The 19,181-nt window shown below is 43.3% G+C and overlaps 1 protein-coding gene across 5 annotated transcripts in view; it reads left to right on the top strand.

Annotated features, from left to right (window-relative positions):
* LOC124034346 (calcineurin-binding protein cabin-1-like) overlaps positions 1–19,181 on the top strand; it is a 61,371-nt gene that overhangs the window by 28,876 nt on the left and 13,314 nt on the right. For all 5 annotated transcript variants that reach the window (XM_046347428.1, XM_046347427.1, XM_046347425.1 and 2 more), the window contains 3 exons: positions 5,264–5,427; positions 5,779–5,875; positions 5,975–6,664. In XM_046347428.1, coding sequence (XP_046203384.1) covers positions 5,264–5,427; positions 5,779–5,875; positions 5,975–6,664 — 951 coding nt within the window. The remainder of the gene's footprint in view (positions 1–5,263; positions 5,428–5,778; positions 5,876–5,974; positions 6,665–19,181) is intronic.

Genomic DNA, 19,181 nt, shown 5'->3' with positions numbered 1-19,181 from the left:
GTGTAGGGGCTCGCTGCGTCTGTGGAGGCTGATAAAGGCATTTCATTTGTTTTGTTCCATCGTGAAATGCTCAGTTTCTCCTCCGACTCGCACACACTTCTAAGGCTGCTCGTTGCCAAGTTTTAAAATCTTTTTATTGCACATAGACCACCGAATTATGCCTAAAATTGTATTCTATTCTACTGAGCCATTTACCTTATGTTCCTATTGCATTGTCGAGAAGGAACCTGCAAGTATGCAAGTAAGCGTTTCGTTGGACGGTGTATATACCATGTAGATCCTGTACATACAACAAATCAAACTTGAAACCATCTGCGCTCATCTCACATGATCTGCTCTGCTGTGGAGCATAGAACCTTGCCTGTCCATACACACCTGCTGGGATTATGTGTGCACTGGGTTGATTGGTCGTCATGTACTGTAACAACATAACATATGCTGTCACATTATAACATATCTGTATTTAGATTTGATTGATCGCTGCCTGTGATACTCGTAGGGATCTGAAGACTTAGCAGTCCTTCAGAGATAGTGACATTAAAGAGATTATCCAGTACTTTTGTATACCTTTTAGCCAGTAGTCCTGAAAGTAGCCAACACAAGCCAAAAGTGGTCCCTGGAAATTGTGTACTGCGCCACATATGTGCACCACGTCATTGCACTCTCTCGCTCTGCTGTGCGCATGATGTGCTTCTTGTTAGCCGTCACTCAAATGGTGAGGGGTAAAGCTCATTGGTTGAACTCAAATTAACAGGGTCTGACCCACGTAGGGAAAGTGATGCAGTACATCTCCCAGAAAAACTGTGGCTTTCATACTAGGGATTTTATGACTAATTGAGACTTAAGACAGTAATTCAGCTCCTAAGTTATGCATGTATGAATTATACATTGACACATCCAGCCCAAAGCGGGAGGTTTAAAAAATACTTAGTAGTTGCCAAACTTCCGGAGCATGTCTTTAACAAGTCAACGTGTGTTTGATGTGCTGCTTTCTGTGGTTCCCTGAACCCACCTAAACCCAGACAGAACACAGTGCTAATGAGGCTTCCTCCCTGCCTGCCTGCCTGGAGGGATCTGATCTGCCTGGAGTCACTATAAAGCCCCTTCACAACCTCGACTCTGCAGGCACTGTATTTCTCCCTACAGCAACTCTTTCCATTCTCTCACTAGGGCTCCCATCGTCCAATTCCACAGTTTTAGCTCAAATGTGTTCCTCTTGTCTTCTCTTCACCTCCTTTCTTTCTTTCTTTCTTTCTTTTTTTTTCTTTCTTTCTTTCTTTCTCTTCTTTCTTTCTTCTTTCATTCCTTCCTTCCTGCTTGTTTGTCCATTTCACCCCATTAATTGTTTCCTGATGTCAGCCATTGAGGAGCCTGCTACACAGACACTCCAAAATACCCCATTTAGCCTGTCTTCCAGCCCCTGGGTCCAATGAATACACGAAAGGACCTGTTGAATCTCTGTAATATTATCTCAACCCAGAGTTTATTCAGGTTTTTGCATGCCATTACCTATAGACCTAAGGAATGTTTAAACATTGTTCTCTGCCAGCTGGACAGAATACAGGGTATGCTGTTAAAGTAACTTTTTATTTAACAAAGGACCCATGCACATTATCAGTGTTGTCGGTGTTACGCGAGTAAAATGAGCACGCATTTAGCTGTTGCCATTACTTTTTTCTCATCAGCACTGATCGATTTATCTTTAAATGCGCATATCAAATCTGGAATAATATATGCTCATACATGAAGAGCTTGTACCCTCTCCTATATGGCTTATAATTGCCAGGGACCTCACGATACATAGGTGCTCAGCTGTATTGCGATTCTCACTATTATATGTGTTGCGATTTGATGTTCCAAACATATTGCTCACTCTACAGTGCATTCGAAAAGTATTCCGACCCCTTCACTTTTTCTACATTTTGGAACGTTACATCCTTTTTGTAAAATCTATTTAATCTGTTTTTTTCCTTCTCATTAATCATAAAAACTGATATCACATCTACATAAGTAATCAGACCCATTAATTTGTTTGGCAGCCTCAAGTCTTTTTGGGTATGACGCCACAAGCTTGGCACACCTGTATTTGGGGAGTTTCTCCCATTCTTCTCTGCAGATCCTCTCAAGTTCTGTCAGGTTGGATGGGGAGCGTCGCTGCACAGCTATAATTAGGTTTCTCCAGAGATGTTCGATCGGGTTCAAGTCCAGACTCTGGCTGGGCCACTCAAAGACATTCAGAGACTGGTCCGAAGCCACTCCTGCATGGCCTTGGCTGTGTGCTTAGCGTAGTTGTCCTATTGGAAGGTGAACCTTTGCCCCAGTCTGAGGTCCTGAGCGCTCTGGAGCAGGTTTTCATCAAGGATCTCTCTGTACTTTGCTCCGTTCATCTTTCCCTCGATCCTGACTGGTCTCCCAGCGTCTGCCGCTGAAAAACATTACATTTACATTTTACATTTAAGTCATTTAGCAGACGCTCTTATCCAGAGCGACTTAACATCCCCACAGCATGATGCTGCCACCACCATGCTTTCCGTAGGGATGTTATTGGCCAGGTAATGACTGGGGCTTGGTTTCCTCCAGATGTGACTCTGTGCATTCAGGCCAAAGAGTTCAATATTGGTTTCATTAGACCAGAGAATCTTGTTTCTCATGGTCTGAGAGTCCTTTAGGTGTCTTTTGGCAAACTCCAAGCGGGCTGTCATGTGCCTTTTACTGCCGGCCATCTCTTTCGCGGTTCCAAACTTCTTCCATGTATGAATGATGGAGGCCACTGTGTTCTTGAGGACCTTCAATGCTGCAGAAATGTTTTTGTACCTATCCCCAATCTGCGCCTCGACACAATCCTGGCTCGGAGCTCTACGAAAAATTCCTTCGACCTCATGGCTTGGTTTTTTTCTCTTACGTGCACTGTCGATTTTGGGACCTTTATATAGACAGGTTGTGTGCCTTTCCAAATAATATCCAATCAATTGAATTTAGCACAAGTGGACTCAAGTTGTAGAAACTAGAGTTCGACCGATTTAATCGGAATGGCCGATTTAATTTGGGTCGATTTCGAGTTTTCAGAACCTTTATTTAATCTTTATTTACCTAGGCAAGTCAGTTAAGAACACATTCATATTTTCAATGACGGCCTAGGAATGGTGGGTTAACTGCCTCGTTCAGGGGCAGAACGACAGATTTTCACCTTGTCAGCTCGGGGTATCCATTCTTGCAAACTTATCTAGTCCAACACGATACCTGCCTCTTTCTCGTTGCACTCCACAAGGAGTGTTATGCGAATGCAGTAAGCCAAGGTAAGTTGCTAGCTAGCATTAAACTTCTCTTATAAAAAACAATCAATCATAATCACTAGTTAACTACACATGGTTGATGATATTACTAGATATTATCTAGCGTGTCCTGTGTTGCATATAATCTGACTGAGCATACAAGTATCTGACTGGGGGGGTGGTAGGCAGAAGCAGGTGCCTAAACATTCATTCAAACGGCACTTTCGTGCGTTTTGCCAGCAGCTCTTCATTGTGCGTCAAGCATTGCGCTGTTTATGACTTCAAGCCTATCAACTCCCAAGATGAGGCTGGTGTAACCGAAGTGAAATGGTTGGCTAGTTAGCGTGCGCAAATTGTTGTTGTGTTGCTGGTTCGAGCCCAGGGAGGAGAGGGACGGAAGCTATACTGTTACACTGGCGATACTAAAGTGCCTATAAGAACATCCAATAGTCAAAGGTTAATGAAATACAAATGGTATAGAGGGAAATAGTCCTATAATTACTGTAATACCTACAACCCAAAACTTCTTACCTGGGAATATTGAAGACTCATGTTAAAAGGAACCACCAGCTTTCATATGTTCTCATGTTCTGAGCAAGGAACTGAAACGTTAGCTTTCTTAGATGGCACATACAGTCATCATTAGTCATTTAGGTCAACATTGGATCATTCAGAGATCCTCACTGAACTTCTGGAGAGAGTTTGCTGCACTGAAAGTAAAGGGGCTGAATAATTTTGCACGCCCAATTTTTCAGTTTTTGATTTGTTAAAAAAGTTTGAAATATCCAATAAATGTTGTTCCACTTCATGATTGTGTCCCACTTGTTGTTGATTCTTCACAAAAAAAATACAGTTTTATATCTTTATGTTTGAAGCCTGAAATGTGGCAAAAGGTCGCAAAGTTCAAGGTGGCCGAATACTTTCGCAAGGCACTGTATTTTACATGGAACATATTGCACTTTTACTTTCTTCTCCAACACTTTGTTTTTGCATTATTTAAACCAAATTCAACATGTTTCATTATTTATTTGAGGCTAAATTGATTTTATTGATGTATTATATTAAGTTAAAATAAGTGTTCATTCAGTATTGTTGTAATTGTCAACAAAAAAATTGTCAGATTAATCGGTATCGACTTTTATGGTCCTCCAATAATCGGTATCGGTATCGGCGTTGAAAAATCATAATTGGTTGACCTCTAGTAGAAACATCTCTTGGATGATCAATGGAAACAGGATGCACCTGAGCTCAATTTCGAGTCTCATGGCAAAGAGTCTGAATACTTATGTAAATAAGGTATTTCTGTTTTTTTTTTTTTTTTATACATTTGCTAAATTGTCTAAATGTGTTTACTTTGTCATTATGGGGTATTGTGTGAGGATTGATGAGGGGGGAAAAATGATTCAATCCATTTTAGAATAAGGCTGTAAGGTAACAAAATGTGGAAAAGTTGAGGGGTCTGAATACTTTCCGAATGCGTTGTATATATTTTTATTTTTTATTTTTTTTAAACATTTTACTGTACTTTGAGTCAAAGTATGAATATAATATCGTCCAAAATCATTTGGAACTTTACATTTTTGTTCTTTCTCCGACCATCACTACTGTGTCATTACAATATCACTGTCATGCCCGCTCTCCTTTTCAATTGCCCTCCCTCACAATCTGTCTGTATTAAATAAATCATCATGTATTTACCATCACATTCAATTGAACAAAACATTTCAGATACATCCTACTCAATGTTCAGTTAAGCATTTGCAGTTTTTTAAATTTAAAACTAAAAACCCACCAGTGGAATCTGTTTTCCTTGTGAGTGTGTTAGTGGGAAATAACTCTAGTTAGCCTGACAGACACAATCAATACAGTACATTAGCCTGTCTTCATAACACGTTAATGCCAAGCAGTAGGAAAATGGTATTTAGTTGATTAAGGTATGGGTTCAGTGTTAGTGAACTGTTGCCTATTCTCCTCTAATCTTTCTGCTCCAGGGCATCTGGCGTATTCCAGTGGATGAGATTGATCGGCCCGGCAGTTTTGCATCTCATATGAACAGATCCATCGTTCTCTTGCTGGAGGTGCTGTCTCAGCTGAAGGACCACGACACGCTGCTCAAAGTCTCTTTCATGCTCCAGAGAACCCCTGACCAGGGAAAGTAAGGATATTTCCCTCGTGACTCAACCATGTTTCTCTCTGTGTTTCATGGCAACATGTTGTTCTTGTGTTTTTCTGTGAATTTGTTTTTTTAAATGTGACCTTTGTTTTAGCTAGGCCAGTCAGTTAAGAATTATTTTTATTTACAATGACGGCCTACACCGGCCAAACCCGGACAACGTTAGGCTAATTGTGCGCCGCTTAATGGAACTCACAATCACGGCCGGTTGTGATACAGCCTGGATTCGAACCAGGAGGTCTGTAGTGACGCTACAAGCACTGTTCATCTGAGTTTTCTTGTCTTTTCCCCCTCTCTCGTTCTCTTTCTCTCTCTCCCTCTCATGTCTTAAAGGAAGTATTTGCGGGATGTGGATCGTCAGGTTTTGGCCCAGAGAGCATTTTTCCTAGCTGTAAAAGTCCTGGAGGACAATCTGAACAAACTCACAGGGGTACGGAACCAAAGCACTACACATATGGAGAGGACCGTATTTTATAGGGTTTATAGTTTTGGCGTGCTCTCCTTGTTGTGACAGGCTCTGTTCTCTCAGGTGTCGGCGCAGCCTTCCATGGATGAGATGACGACTACGGACACGTCCAACAGGCCCAGCGCAGAAGGCCGCAGTCAAGCACTGCCTAAGAAGCCGGGGCTCACAGAGGGGACCCAGGTCAATGCCCCAGGCCATGACTCTGGGCTGCAGGAGCCCCCTCAGGCACAGCCAGCCCTGCTCACCATAGACGGAGACAAGGGGGATCAGCAGCAGGGAACTCCATGTGGGAAGGTGGAGGCTGCTGCAGGGGAGGGTGCCAGAGCAGGGCCAGAGGAGCCTATGGAGCTGGACACTGGCCACTGGGGGCGTCCCTCCAAGACCACAGACTCTCAGGGCATCCAACCAGACACTGAGCCCCACAGAACTGTGTTGGAGCCTGGGGAGAAAGTGGCTGTGAGCAACCGGGCACCAGAGCTTTCTCTGGAAGACCTGAGCATCAGCTCCAGACAGCAGCAGCTCCAGGGCCTGGTAGTTAAGGGCCCAGTGTCAGCCAGTGGAGCAGAGCTGGGACAAGCCCAGGGGCCGCTACGCAGGCCCAGCAGGAAGAGGAAGCTCCTGGATGACGTAGAGTCAGGCAAAACACTTCTGATGGATGCCTACCGGGCGTGGCAGCAGGGCCAGAAGGTTGTGACCTACAATCTGGGGCGCATTGAGAAAATCATGTCCGAGACATACATGCACATTAAGCAGGTATGCTGTACTTTTATGACTTATTGATTCTCTATTTACATTTTTACTGCCATTTTCTCTCTCCCATCAAAACATTATTTATAACTGTGTCATGTAATGCAATGTAATATGCACTAACTGTAAAAGGAAATGGGTTTGGGAAATCCCTCTTGAGAATGATTTAGCAATGAGACCTGAAACACAGAGGGGGGGACTTTCCCTGTTCACACAGCTTTAGTGCTAACACCGTGGAGGTGCCATCAAACAGTGTTGTAAGGAGCCAGATAACACAAAGTAGATCATGTGTAGCCTAATGCAATTGCGCTAATCATAATCATCTTCACAGTCCTACAGATATTACCTAACACAAATGGCACCATTAATATTTACAGCTCATAACTAATTATAAGCTTAGGAATCCACACATCTCATCATACATTTGACCGAAAACATGACCGAATACAAACAGTGTAGCTATTCCCTCCGCAAGGCAATCAAACAAGCTAAGCGTCAGTATAGAGACAAAGTAGAGTTGCAATTCAACGGCTCAGACATGAGACGTATGTGGCAGGGTCTACAGTCAACCACGGATTACAAAAAGAAAACCAGCCCCGTCGCGGACCAGGATGTCTTGCTCCCAGACAGACTAAATAACTTATTTGCTCGCTTTGAGGACAATACAGTTCCACTGACACGGCCCGCTACCAAAACCTGCGGACTCTCCTTCACTGCAGCCGACGTGAGTAAAACATTTAAACGTGTTAACCCTCGCAAGGCTGCAGGCCCAGACGGCATCTCCAGCCGCGTCCTCAGAGCATGCACAGAACAGCTGGCTGGTGTGTTTATGAACATATTCAATCAATCCTTATCCCAGTCTGCTGTCCCCACATGCTTCAAGAGGGCCACCATTGTTCCTGTTCCTAAGAAAGCTAAGGTAACTGAGCTAAATGACTACCGCCCCGTAGCACTTACTTCCGTCCCGTAGCACTTACTTCCGTCATCATGAAGTGCTTTGAGAGACTAGTCAAGGACCATATCACCTCCACCCTACCTGACACCCTAGACCCACTCCAATTTGCTTAATGCCCCAATAGGTTCACAGACAACGCAATCGCAACCACACTGCCATAACCCATCTGGACAAGAGGAATACCTAACACCATAGTACCCTCCAAACCCGTCGACCCTGGGTCTCGACCCCGCCCTGTGCAACTGGGTACTGGACTTCCTGACGAGCCGCCCCCAGGCGGTGACGTAGGTAACAACATCTCCACCCCGCTGATCCTCAACACTGGGGCCCCAAAAGGGTGTGTTCTGAGCCTTCTCCTGTACTCCCTGTTCACCCATGACTGCGTGGCCAACTCAATCATCAAGTTTGCGGACGACACTACAGTGGTAGGCTTGATTACCAACAACGACGAGACGGCCTACAGGAAGGAGGTGAGGGCCCTCGGGAGTGTGGTGTCAGGAAAATAACCTCACACTCAATGTCAACAAAACAAAGGAGATGATCATGGACTTCAGGAAACAGCAGAGGGAGCTACATCGACGGGACAGTAGTGGAGAGGGTAGTAAGTTTTAAGTTCCTCGGCGTACACATCACGGACAAACTGAATTGGTCCACCCGCACAGACAGCGTTGTGAAGAAGGCGCAGCAGCGCTTCTTCAACCTCAGGAGGCTGAAGAAATTTGGCTTGTCACCAAAAGCACTCACAAACTTTTACAGATGCACAATCGAGAGCATCCTGTCGGGCTGTGTTCACCGCCTGGTACGGCAACTGCTCCGCCCACAACCGTAAGGCTCTCCGGAGGGTAGTGAGGTCTGCCCAACGCATCACAGGGGGCAAACCACCTGCCCTCCAGGATACCTACACCACCCTATGTCACAGGAAGGCCATAAAGATCATCAAGGACATCAACCACCGAGCCACTGCCTGTTCACCCCGCTATCATTCAGAAGGCGAGGTCAGTACAGGTGCATCAAAGCAGGGACCGAGAGACTGAAAAACAGCTTCTATCTCAAGGCCATCAGACTGTTAAACAGCCACCACTAACATTGAGTGGCTGCTGCAACATACTGACTCAACTCCAGCTCACTTTAATAATGGAAATTGATGTAAAAAATGGATCACTAGCCACTTTAAACGATGCCACTTAATATAATGTTTACATACCCTACATTACTCATCTCATATGTATATACTGTACTCGATACCATCTACTGCATCTTGCCTATTCCGTTCTGTACCATCACTCATTCATATATCTTTATGTACATATTATGTTTTACCTTTACTCTTGTGTGTATAAGGTAGTAGTTGTGGAATTGTTAGGTTAGATTACACTTTGGTTATTACTGCATTGTTGGAACTAGAAGCACAAGCATTTCGCTACACTCGCATTAACATCTGCTTACCATGTGTATGTGACATAAAATTTGATTTGACATTTAAATGGTGTTTTCAGGAGAGAGAAAAAGAATAGATTCAATTTTTTTTCTCTCATGAAAACAAATGAGATCTCTGAGATGTGTGGATTCCTAAGCTTATAATTAGTGATGAGCTGTAAATGATGATTTGCGCAATTGCATGGATTAGGCTACACATGATTTACTTTGTGTTATCTAGCTCCTTACAACACTGCTTAATGACACCTCCACGGTGTTAGCACTAATTCTATGCATAAAATATCCTTACCTAGCTAATAAGGAACCGTGCAAAGTGTTTTTATTAACAATTATTCAAAATGTCTTATTCTGCAGTAGTTGTGGATTTGATAATTGCGAGAGACAAAAAATGATGTTTCCAATGACAGGTCTTATGTATTACGTGGTCCAGTAATGGCTTCAGACAGACGGAACGGCCCATTTTATTACTTCCATCTTACCAGCAGATAACAGTTTTATTGCTCACTGACTAAATGACCGGTGTCCTGTTTTTCTAAGACAGCAATTGGCTGTTTTGAAGGTGAAGTTTGGGCATTTTATTGACTTGTGATTTTTGTGAATTGGGATTGGGACACTTTCTAGTGCACTGGCACTGCTTGTAGACCCAGTCTCGTGATTTTGGCCACATACTCTGACTCCGAAGCCAAAATGTTACTTCTGATTCAGTTTGGATTCATGTTACCTAGAACTCACACTTTGTATAAAATAGTAGGTACCCGACTAGTTCTTAAGATTCAGTTGGATTGATACTGATCAGAAAGGGACAATTCTATTGCAGTAATGCTACTGTACCATCCCCAAACCTGAATGTCATGTTAAGTTGATTTAATTTAATAATTTCTTACGTGACGCATAGCGGAACTGATCAAATAATAAGAGGAATGAGTTACTTTGCGTATTGCATCTGAGCCAGCTTCTCCTGATAGGTAGAAAAGTGGGAGCTGGGAGTGAACTAAAGCATTGGCTGGCATTGAGGGTGGTGTTTGAGCACAGCTCTCATCAGCCTCTATAGAAGCATAGATCTAGTGATCAATGCAGACAGTGGGGAACCTGGCATGTCATTGCTTGTGTCAAGCCACAGAGCTGGAGTGGGAGGCAACAGAGGCTAGAAAGGACACTACTAGGCTAAAGAGTGGGAGATGGCTAGCTACTACATCCCTCGCCCTATTTATTTCAGTGTCTCTTCTTTATTTCTCTTCACAGACACAATGACTGATACTATTTTGTAAGTTAATAAAAATGAAACCATTGGAAAATGTGCTGAGAGTTTTGGCTGGGATTTGCTTCCATACAATGTTATGCAACAAACCACGTTTCCATCCACTGTCTTTATGCGAGTAAAGTCATAACGTATAAAATAATAAAATTCACTCACGACAGCTATGATGGAAGTTTCGGTACAATTTTATAAATTCCAACAGATAATTTGATCATTTATGTGAGAAATGGAGGCGGAAACAGCTTTTATGAGCTTTATTGATGTAAACTTAAACTAACCAGGCAAGTCAGTTAAGAACACATTCTTATTTTCAGGAACAGGAACAGTGGGTTAACTGCCTGTTAACTGCCTGTTCGGGGGCAGAACGACAGATTTGTACCTTGTCAGCTCGGGGGTTTGAACTCGCAACCTTCCGGTTACTAGTCCAAAGCTCTAACCACTAGGCTACCCTGCCGCCCCAGGGTAGCCTAGTGGTTAGATATGGTGTGTGGTATGGTGATATGGTGATATGGTGATATGGTGTGTTGTATGGTGATATGGTATGCAATATAGTGATATGGTGTGTGGTATGGTGATATGGAGTGTGATATAGTGTATGGTGTGTGGTATGGTGATATGGTATGCGATATAGTGATATGGTGTGTGGTATGGTGATATGGAGTGTGATATAGTGTGTGGTATGGTGGTATGGTGTGTGGTATGGTGATATGGTATGCGATATAGTGATATGATGTGTGGTATGGTGATATGGAGTGTGATATAGTGTGTGGAATGGTGTGTGGTATGGTGTGTAATATGGTGATAGGGTGTGTGGTATGGTGATATGGTGTGTGGACCTCCCACTACGACTTGGGAAACCATGCAGTTTATTAGGCTACAGGTAAAATAAGTTATGATGAACTTCACAGGGTGGTGAAAGTGCATGTTGATCTTGATGCTCTTTTCCAATAAATATTCTGGTGACATAATCAAAGCTTGACTCAAGTTTGACAAATAAAAATTATCTCTCAAATTTATCCATAATAATCTCAAAATGTAGCACAGCCTACCTGCATATCTGCTATTTATTTATCTATTTATTTGCTTTTTAATGAGTTGAAAATGCTATGGAAACACATTGAACTTGATATTTCTATTTGGATAATGAAAACTGAAGCAAAAAAAATAAAAATAAAACATTTTATGTGCATTACGTCGTCACACTGATTTTTATACGCAACAAGTCCATTTGGTGGAACACACCACTCGTGGGAAAATGTGCATATTTTCTTTATGCATATTTTTTAATATTCGCATGAAAGTCTGTTGCCAATTGGATGGAAACTTAGATACAGTCTGCCTTCTCAGACACACCCTAATAGGGCCTGCATATCTCGGGAACAGTGAGCAAACCATGACACATGCTTTTCCCTAACATGTTTTTAGTGAAGCGAAATTACAATATTAGTGCCTAAATCTTCACCTTTTTACCTTCTCCAAAAACAAGCACATCAGTTTTGTTTCATGTTATTGGGTCTGTTTTACAGTTTAGTGACGTAGCCCTGTGGCATGAATGTTCAGTACAGAGCCAGTGCAGTTGCCAGGTTGTGCCAAATGTTTCACAGTTTGCTTTAGCTCAGCTCTACGTGTTTGTGCCCCGCGAGCCTTTGTACGTCTGGCACTATTATGCTAATTTAGAAGAAGAAAAGTTGTATAAACATGCTAACAGCCCATCCCTCCACTATACTAAGTTAGGAGGACTGCCTCAAATCAGGTCCAAATGATCAGCTCTTCATTTTAACCAACCTCAGTCTCAGACTGCTGCCTCTTGCAATCCTCCCGAGTGTTTGGCCCCCAGGTCTGCCAAGTCATTCTCCAGGTCATTTAATTTGGCAGCCACGTCTTACAACCTAGAGAGTTCCACCTACTGCATCAATCAAATGTATTTATAAAGCCCTTTTTACATCAGCTAATGTCACAAAATGCTATACAGACCCCCAGCCTAAAACCCCAAACAGCAAGCAATGCAGCTATAGAAGCACAGTGGCTAGGAAAAACTCAATAGAAAGGTAGGAACCTATGAAGAAACCTAGACGGGAACCAGGCTTTGAGGGGTGGCCAGTTCTCTTCTTGCTGTGCCGGGTGGAGATTTTAAGAGTACATGGCCATTAAGGTCAGATTGTTCTTCAAGCTGTTAAAACGTTCATAGATGACATGCAGGGTCAAATAATAATCAAATTGGTTGTAGAGGGTGCAACAGGTAAGTAGTACCTCAGGAGTAAATGTCAGTTCGGTTTTCATAGCCAAGCATTCAGAGATCGAGACAGTAGGTACAGTAGAGAGAAGCAAAACAGCAGGTCGGGGACAAGGTAGCATGTCCAGTGAACAGATCAGGGTTCCATAGCTGCAGGCAGAACAGTTCAAACTGGAGCAGCAGCACAACCAGGTGGGCTGAGGACAGCCAGGAGTCATCAGGCCAGGTAGTCCTGAGGCACGGTCCGAGGGCTCAGGTCCTCTGGGAAGCGAGGGAGTGAGATAATATTTAGAGGGAGCATACTTAAATTGACACAGGACACCAGAATAGACAGGGGAATTACACCAGATATAACAGACTGACCCTACCCCCCCGGCACATAGACTATTGCAGCATAGATACTGGAGGCTGAGACAGGGGGGACACTGTCTGACGATACTCCCAGACAAGGCCAACCAGGCAAGATATAATCCCACCCACTTTGCCAAAGCACATCCCTCACATCACTGGAACGATATCAACAGACCACCAATTTACTACCCTGAGACAAGGCTGAGTATAGACCACAAAGTTCTCCTCCACACCTCGAGCGGAAAACCGGGCTGGAAGATCACGTCAGTGACTCAACCCACTCAAGTGACGCAACCCTCTTAAGCACGGCATCGAAGAGCACTAGTCAGCCAGTGACTCAGCCCCCGTAATAGGGTCAGAGGCAGAGGATCCCAGTGGAGGGAGGGGAGCAGGCCAGGCAGATACAGCAAGGGTGGTTCGTTGCTCCAGTGCCTTGCTGTTCACCTTTGCATCCCTGGGCCAGACTACACTCAATCATAGGACCTACTGAAGAGATGAGTCTTCAGTAAAGACTTAAAGGTCGAGACATAGTCTGCGTCTCTCACATGGCTAGGCAGACCATTCCATAAAAATGTTGCTCTATAGGAGGAAGCCGTGCCTCCAGCTGTTTGCTTAGAAATTCAAGGGACAATAAGGAGGCATGTGTCTTGTGACCGTATGGTATGTGTAGGTATGTACAGCAGGACCAAATCGGAGAGATAAGTAGGAGCAAGCCTATAGGTTAGCAGTAAAATCTTGAAATCAGCCCTAGCCTTAACAGGAAGCCAGTGTAGAGAGGCTAGCGCTGGACTAATATGATCAAATTTTGGGGTTCTAGTAAAGATTCTAGCAGCCGTGTTTAGCATGAACTGAAGTTTATTTAGTGTTTTATCCGGGTAGCCGGGGAGTAGAGTGTTGCAGTAGTCTAATCTAGAAGTGACAAAAGCATGGATTACCTTTTCTGCATTATTTTGGAGCAAAAATATATAAAAAATATATAAAAATATATATTTTTTTATGAAGCTGGGAAAAAAGCTGCCCTTGAAATATTCTTGATATGTTAATCAAAAGATAGTTCAGGTCCAGAGTAACCCTGATTTCCTTCAGTTTTATTTGATACTGTACATCCATCAAGATTAATTTTCAGATCCAACAGCAGATCTCTTTGTTTCTTGGGTCCTAGATTTAATATCTATGTTTAAAAGTGAAACGTGCCGCCATCCACTTCCTTATGTCTGAAACACAGGCTTCCAGTGATGGCAATTTTTGGGCTTCACCATGTTTTATTGAAATGTACAGCTGTGTGTCGTCCGCATAGCAGTGAAAGTTGACATTGTGTTCCCGAGGGACATCACCAAGAGGTAGAATATATAATGAAAATAGTGGTCGTTAGATGGCGCTGACAGATAGGGCAGCTCTGCTTCCAGCTCCTAAGCATCTTTGCATTATTATTATTTTTTTTGTATTATTTCTTACATTATTAGGCCAGGAAATGTTTTGTGCTATTACATACAGCCATAAATAACTTTTGGATATCAAAGTGGTGGTAACTCTCCAACATCACGACTGGGAATACGACTTTCCTGAATTGGATCCTTTGTTCATACCCCTCATGATTAACTACTAATGGTGTGATTGTGACCTAGAACACCTCACAATCAAATGCCGACCATATTACCTCCCAAGAGAATTCTCTTCGATTAGACTCACAGCCATGTACATTTCCCCTCAAGCCGATACTACAACAGCCCACAAATAACTGCACTGGACTTTATGCAAACTGGAAACCACATATACTGAGGCCGCAATATTGTAGCTGGGGATTTTAACAAAGCAAATGTGAGAAACACTACCGAAGTTCTATCAACACGGCTGTAGCACTCGCTCTGAGAACATTAGACCAAACTTCAAGATTGTTTTGATCTTTGGACAGGAATATGTTCCGGGTAGCCTCTTCAGAATTACATTGACAGATACAGTGACTGAGTATATCAGGAAGTGTATAGGAGATGTTGTACCCACTGTGACTATTAAAACCTACCCTAACCAGAAACGGTGGATAGATGACTGCATTTGCACAAAACTGAAAGCGCGAACCACCGCATTTAACCATGGCAAGGTGACTGGGAATATGGCCGAATACAAACAGTGTAGTTATTCCCTTCCTAAGGCAATCAAACAGGCAAAACGTTGGTATGGAGACAAAGTGGTGTCGCAATTCAACGGCTCAGACATGAGACGTATGTGGCAGGGTCTACAGCCAATCACGGACTTCAAAGGGAAAACCATCCACATCACGGACACCAACATCTTGCTTCAGGACATGCTAAACACCTTTGCCCGCTTTGAGGATAACACAGTGTCACCGACGCGTGTTTTAGCGTGTTAACCCTCGCAAGGATGCCAGCCCAGACGGCGTCCCTAGCTGCGTCCTCGGAGCATGCACAGACCAGCTGGCTGAAGCGTTTACGGACATATTCAATCTCTCCCTATCCCATTCTGCTGTCCCCACTTACTTCAAGATGTCCACCATTGTTCCTGTACCCAAGAAAGCAAAGGGAACTGAACTAAATTACTAATAGCCCCATAGCACTCACTTCTGTCATGAAGTGTTTTGAGAATCTAGTTAACGATCATATCACCTCTATCTTACCTGACACCCTAGACCCATTTCAGTTTGCTTACCGCCCCAATAGATCAACAGAGGAATACCTATGTAAAAATGCTCTTCAATGGTCTTAATTTACTATAGCCCAGCATTCAACACCATAGTACCCTCCAAGCTCATCATTAAGCTCAGGGCCCTGGGTCTGAACCCTGCCCAGTGTAACTGAGTCATGGACTTCCTGACAGCCACCCCCAGCTGATGAAGGTAGGAGACAACACCTCCACTTTGCTGATCCTCAACACTGGGGCCCCACAATGGCGTCTGCTCAGCCCCCTCCTGTACTCCCTGTTCACTGACGATCTGAAATAGTCCACACACACAGACAGTGTGGTGAGGAAGGCGCAACAGCGCTTCTTCAACCTCAGGAGGCTGCAGAAATTTGTCTTGGCAAAACCCTCACAAACATTTACAGATGTACAATTGAGAGCATCCTGTTGGACTGTATCACTGCCTGGTATGGCAACTGCAATGCCCGCAACCACAGGGCTCTCAAGAGGGTGGTGTGGTTTGCCCAACGCATATTCGGGGGCAAACTACCTGCCCTCCAGGACACCTACAGCACCCAATGTCACAGGAAGGCCAAAAAGATCAAGGACATCAACCACCCGAGCCACTGCCTGTTCACCCCTCTATCATCCAGAAGACTAGGTCTGTACAGGTGCATCAAAGACTGAAGGACCGCTTCTATCTATCTCAAGGCCATCAGACTGTTAAACAGCTTTCACCCGGTTACGTAACACTGCACCTTAGAGGCTGCTGACCCTTTATTTATGGACTTGAATTCACTGTCCATTTTAATAATGGAACACTAGTCACATTTGCTTTACTCATCTCATATTTATTCTACTGTATTTAGTCTATGCCAGTCCGACATTGCTAATACTAATATTTAGATATTCCTTAATTTCATTATTTTACGTTTAGGATGTGTGTATTGCTGTGAATTGTGAGATATTACTGCACTGTTGGAGCTAGAAACCCAAGCATTTCACTACACCCGCAATAACATCTGCTAGACATGTGTATGTTACAAATACAATTACATTTGATAACAGAACCTTGAGGAACACCAACATTTACAACTGATTTGTCAGAGGACAAACCATCCACAGAGACTAACTGATATCTTTCTGACAGATAAGATCTGAACCCGGCTAGAACTTGTCCGTGTAGACCAAAAAAAATGTGGTGGAGATGGTGTCAAAAGCAGCACTTTGCAGAGCCTTGGTCTGACGCCATTAAAAGGTCATTTACAACCTTCACGAGTGCAGTCTCAGTGCTATGATGAGGTCTAAAACCAGACTGAAGCGTTTTGTATATATTATTTGTCTTTGGGAAGGCAGTGAGTTGCTGTGCAACTGCTTTTTCTAAACATTTTGAGAGGAATGGGAGATTCGATATTGGCATATTTTTATTTTTCAGGTCAATGTTTGGCTTTTTCAAGAGGGGCTTTATTACTGCCACTTTTAGTGAGTTTGGTACACATCCAGAAGCCATTTATTATGTTCAATATACAGTGCCTTGCGAAAGTATTCGGCCCCCTTGAACTTTGCGACCTTTTGCCACATTTCAGGCTTCAAACATAAAGATATAAAACTATTTTTTTGTGAAGAATCAACAACAAGTGGGACACAATCATGAAGTGGAACGACATTTATTGGATATTTCAAACTTTTTTAACAAATCAAAAACTGAAAAATTGGGCGTGCAAAATTATTCAGCCCCTTTACTTTCAGTGCAGCAAACTCTCTCCAGAAGTTCAGTGAGGATCTCTGAATGATCCAATGTTGACCTAAATGACTAATGATGATAATTACAATCCACCTGTATGTAATCAAGTCTCCGTATAAATGCACCTGCACTGTGATAGTCTCAGAGGTCCGTTAAAAGCGCAGAGAGCATCATGAAGAACAAGGAACACACCAGGCAGGTCCGAGATACTGTTGTGAAGAAGTTTAAAGCTGGATTTGGATACAAAAAGATTTCCCAAGCTTTAAACATCCCAAGGAGCACTGTGCAAGCGATAATATTGAAATGGAAGGAGTATCAGACCACTGCAAATCTACCAAGACCTGGCCGTCCCTCTAAACTTTCAGCTCATACAAGGAGAAGACTGATCAGAGATGCAGCCAAGAGGCCCATGATCACTCTGGATGAACTGCAGAGATCTACAGCTGAGGTGGGAGACTCTGTCCATAGGACAACAATCAGTCGTATATTGCACAAATCTGGCCTTTATGGAAGAGTGGCAAGAAGAAATCCATTTCTTAAAGATATCCATAAAAAGTGTCGTTTAAAGTTTGCCACAAGCCACCTGGGAGACACACCAAACATGTGGGAGAAGGTGCTCTGGTCAGATGAAACCAAAATTGAACTTTTTGGCAACAATGCAAAACGTTATGTTTGGCGTAAAAGCAACACAGCTCATCACCCTGAACACACCATCCCCACTGTCAAACATGGTGGTGGCAGCATCATGGTTTGGGCCTGCTTTTCTTCAGCAGGGACAGGGAAGATGGTTAAAATTGATGGGAAGATGGATGGAGCCAAGTACAGGACCATTCTGGAAGAAAACCTGATGGAGTCTGCAAAAGACCTGAGACTGGGACGGAGATTTCTCTTCCAACAAGACAATGATCCAAAACATAAAGCAAAATCTACAATGGAATGGTTCAAAAATAAACATATCCAGGTGTTAGAATGGCCAAGTCAAAGTTCAAGACCTGAATCAAATTGAGAATCTGTGGAAAGAACTGAAAACTGCTGTTCACAAATGCTCTCCATCCAACATCACTGAGGTCGAGCTGTTTTGCAAGGAGGAATGGGGAAAAAATTTGGTCTCTCGATGTGCATAACTGATAGAGACATACCCCAAGCGACTTACAGCTGTAATCGCAGCAAAAGTTGGCGCTACAAAGTATTAACTTAAGGGGGCTGAATAATTTTGCATGCCCAATTTTTCATTTTTTGATTTGTTAAAAAAGTTTGAAATATCCAATAAATGTTGTTCCACTTGATTGAGTCCACTTGATTGAGTCCCACTTGTTGTTGATTCTTCAAAAAATTTTTTTTTATATGTTTGAAGCCTAAAATGTGGCAAAAGGTCGCAAAGTTCAAGGGGGCCGAATACTTTCGCAAGGCACTGTAGGAGTGCCAAGCACAGGAAGTAGCTCTTTCAGTAGTTCGTCAATGCAGAACCAATATGTTTTTAACACCACATAATAAAGTAGCTTGTTTGAGAGATATGTGAACATGGAGGCTTACTTTCATGTGTGCTACTCCATTAGTACTCCATTTGTGCTACTCCATGTGTAGCAGCATCAGCTTCCTGACTTCCACACACAGAGCGCAGTGGTCTATGGCACTGCATCTCAGTGCAAGAGTCGTCACTACAGTCCCTGGCTAGAATCCAGACTGTATCACATCCGGCCGTGATTGGGAGTCCCATAGTGCGGCGCACAATTGGCAGAGCGTCGTCCGGGTTTGGCCGGGGTAGGCCGTCATTGTAAATACGAATTTGTTGTTAACTAAATTGCCTAGTTAAATAAAATAAACAGAGGCACACATCTACTGACTGACAGACAGAGAGCAGACAGCCTCCACAGAGAGAGGCCTAATGAGGGCTACTTTCTCCTATTACTA

This window comes from Oncorhynchus gorbuscha, linkage group LG04 (genome assembly GCF_021184085.1).
Source record: "Oncorhynchus gorbuscha isolate QuinsamMale2020 ecotype Even-year linkage group LG04, OgorEven_v1.0, whole genome shotgun sequence".
Lineage (NCBI taxonomy): Eukaryota > Metazoa > Chordata > Actinopteri > Salmoniformes > Salmonidae > Oncorhynchus > Oncorhynchus gorbuscha.
This window is presented reverse-complemented; position numbering and strand designations above follow the sequence as displayed.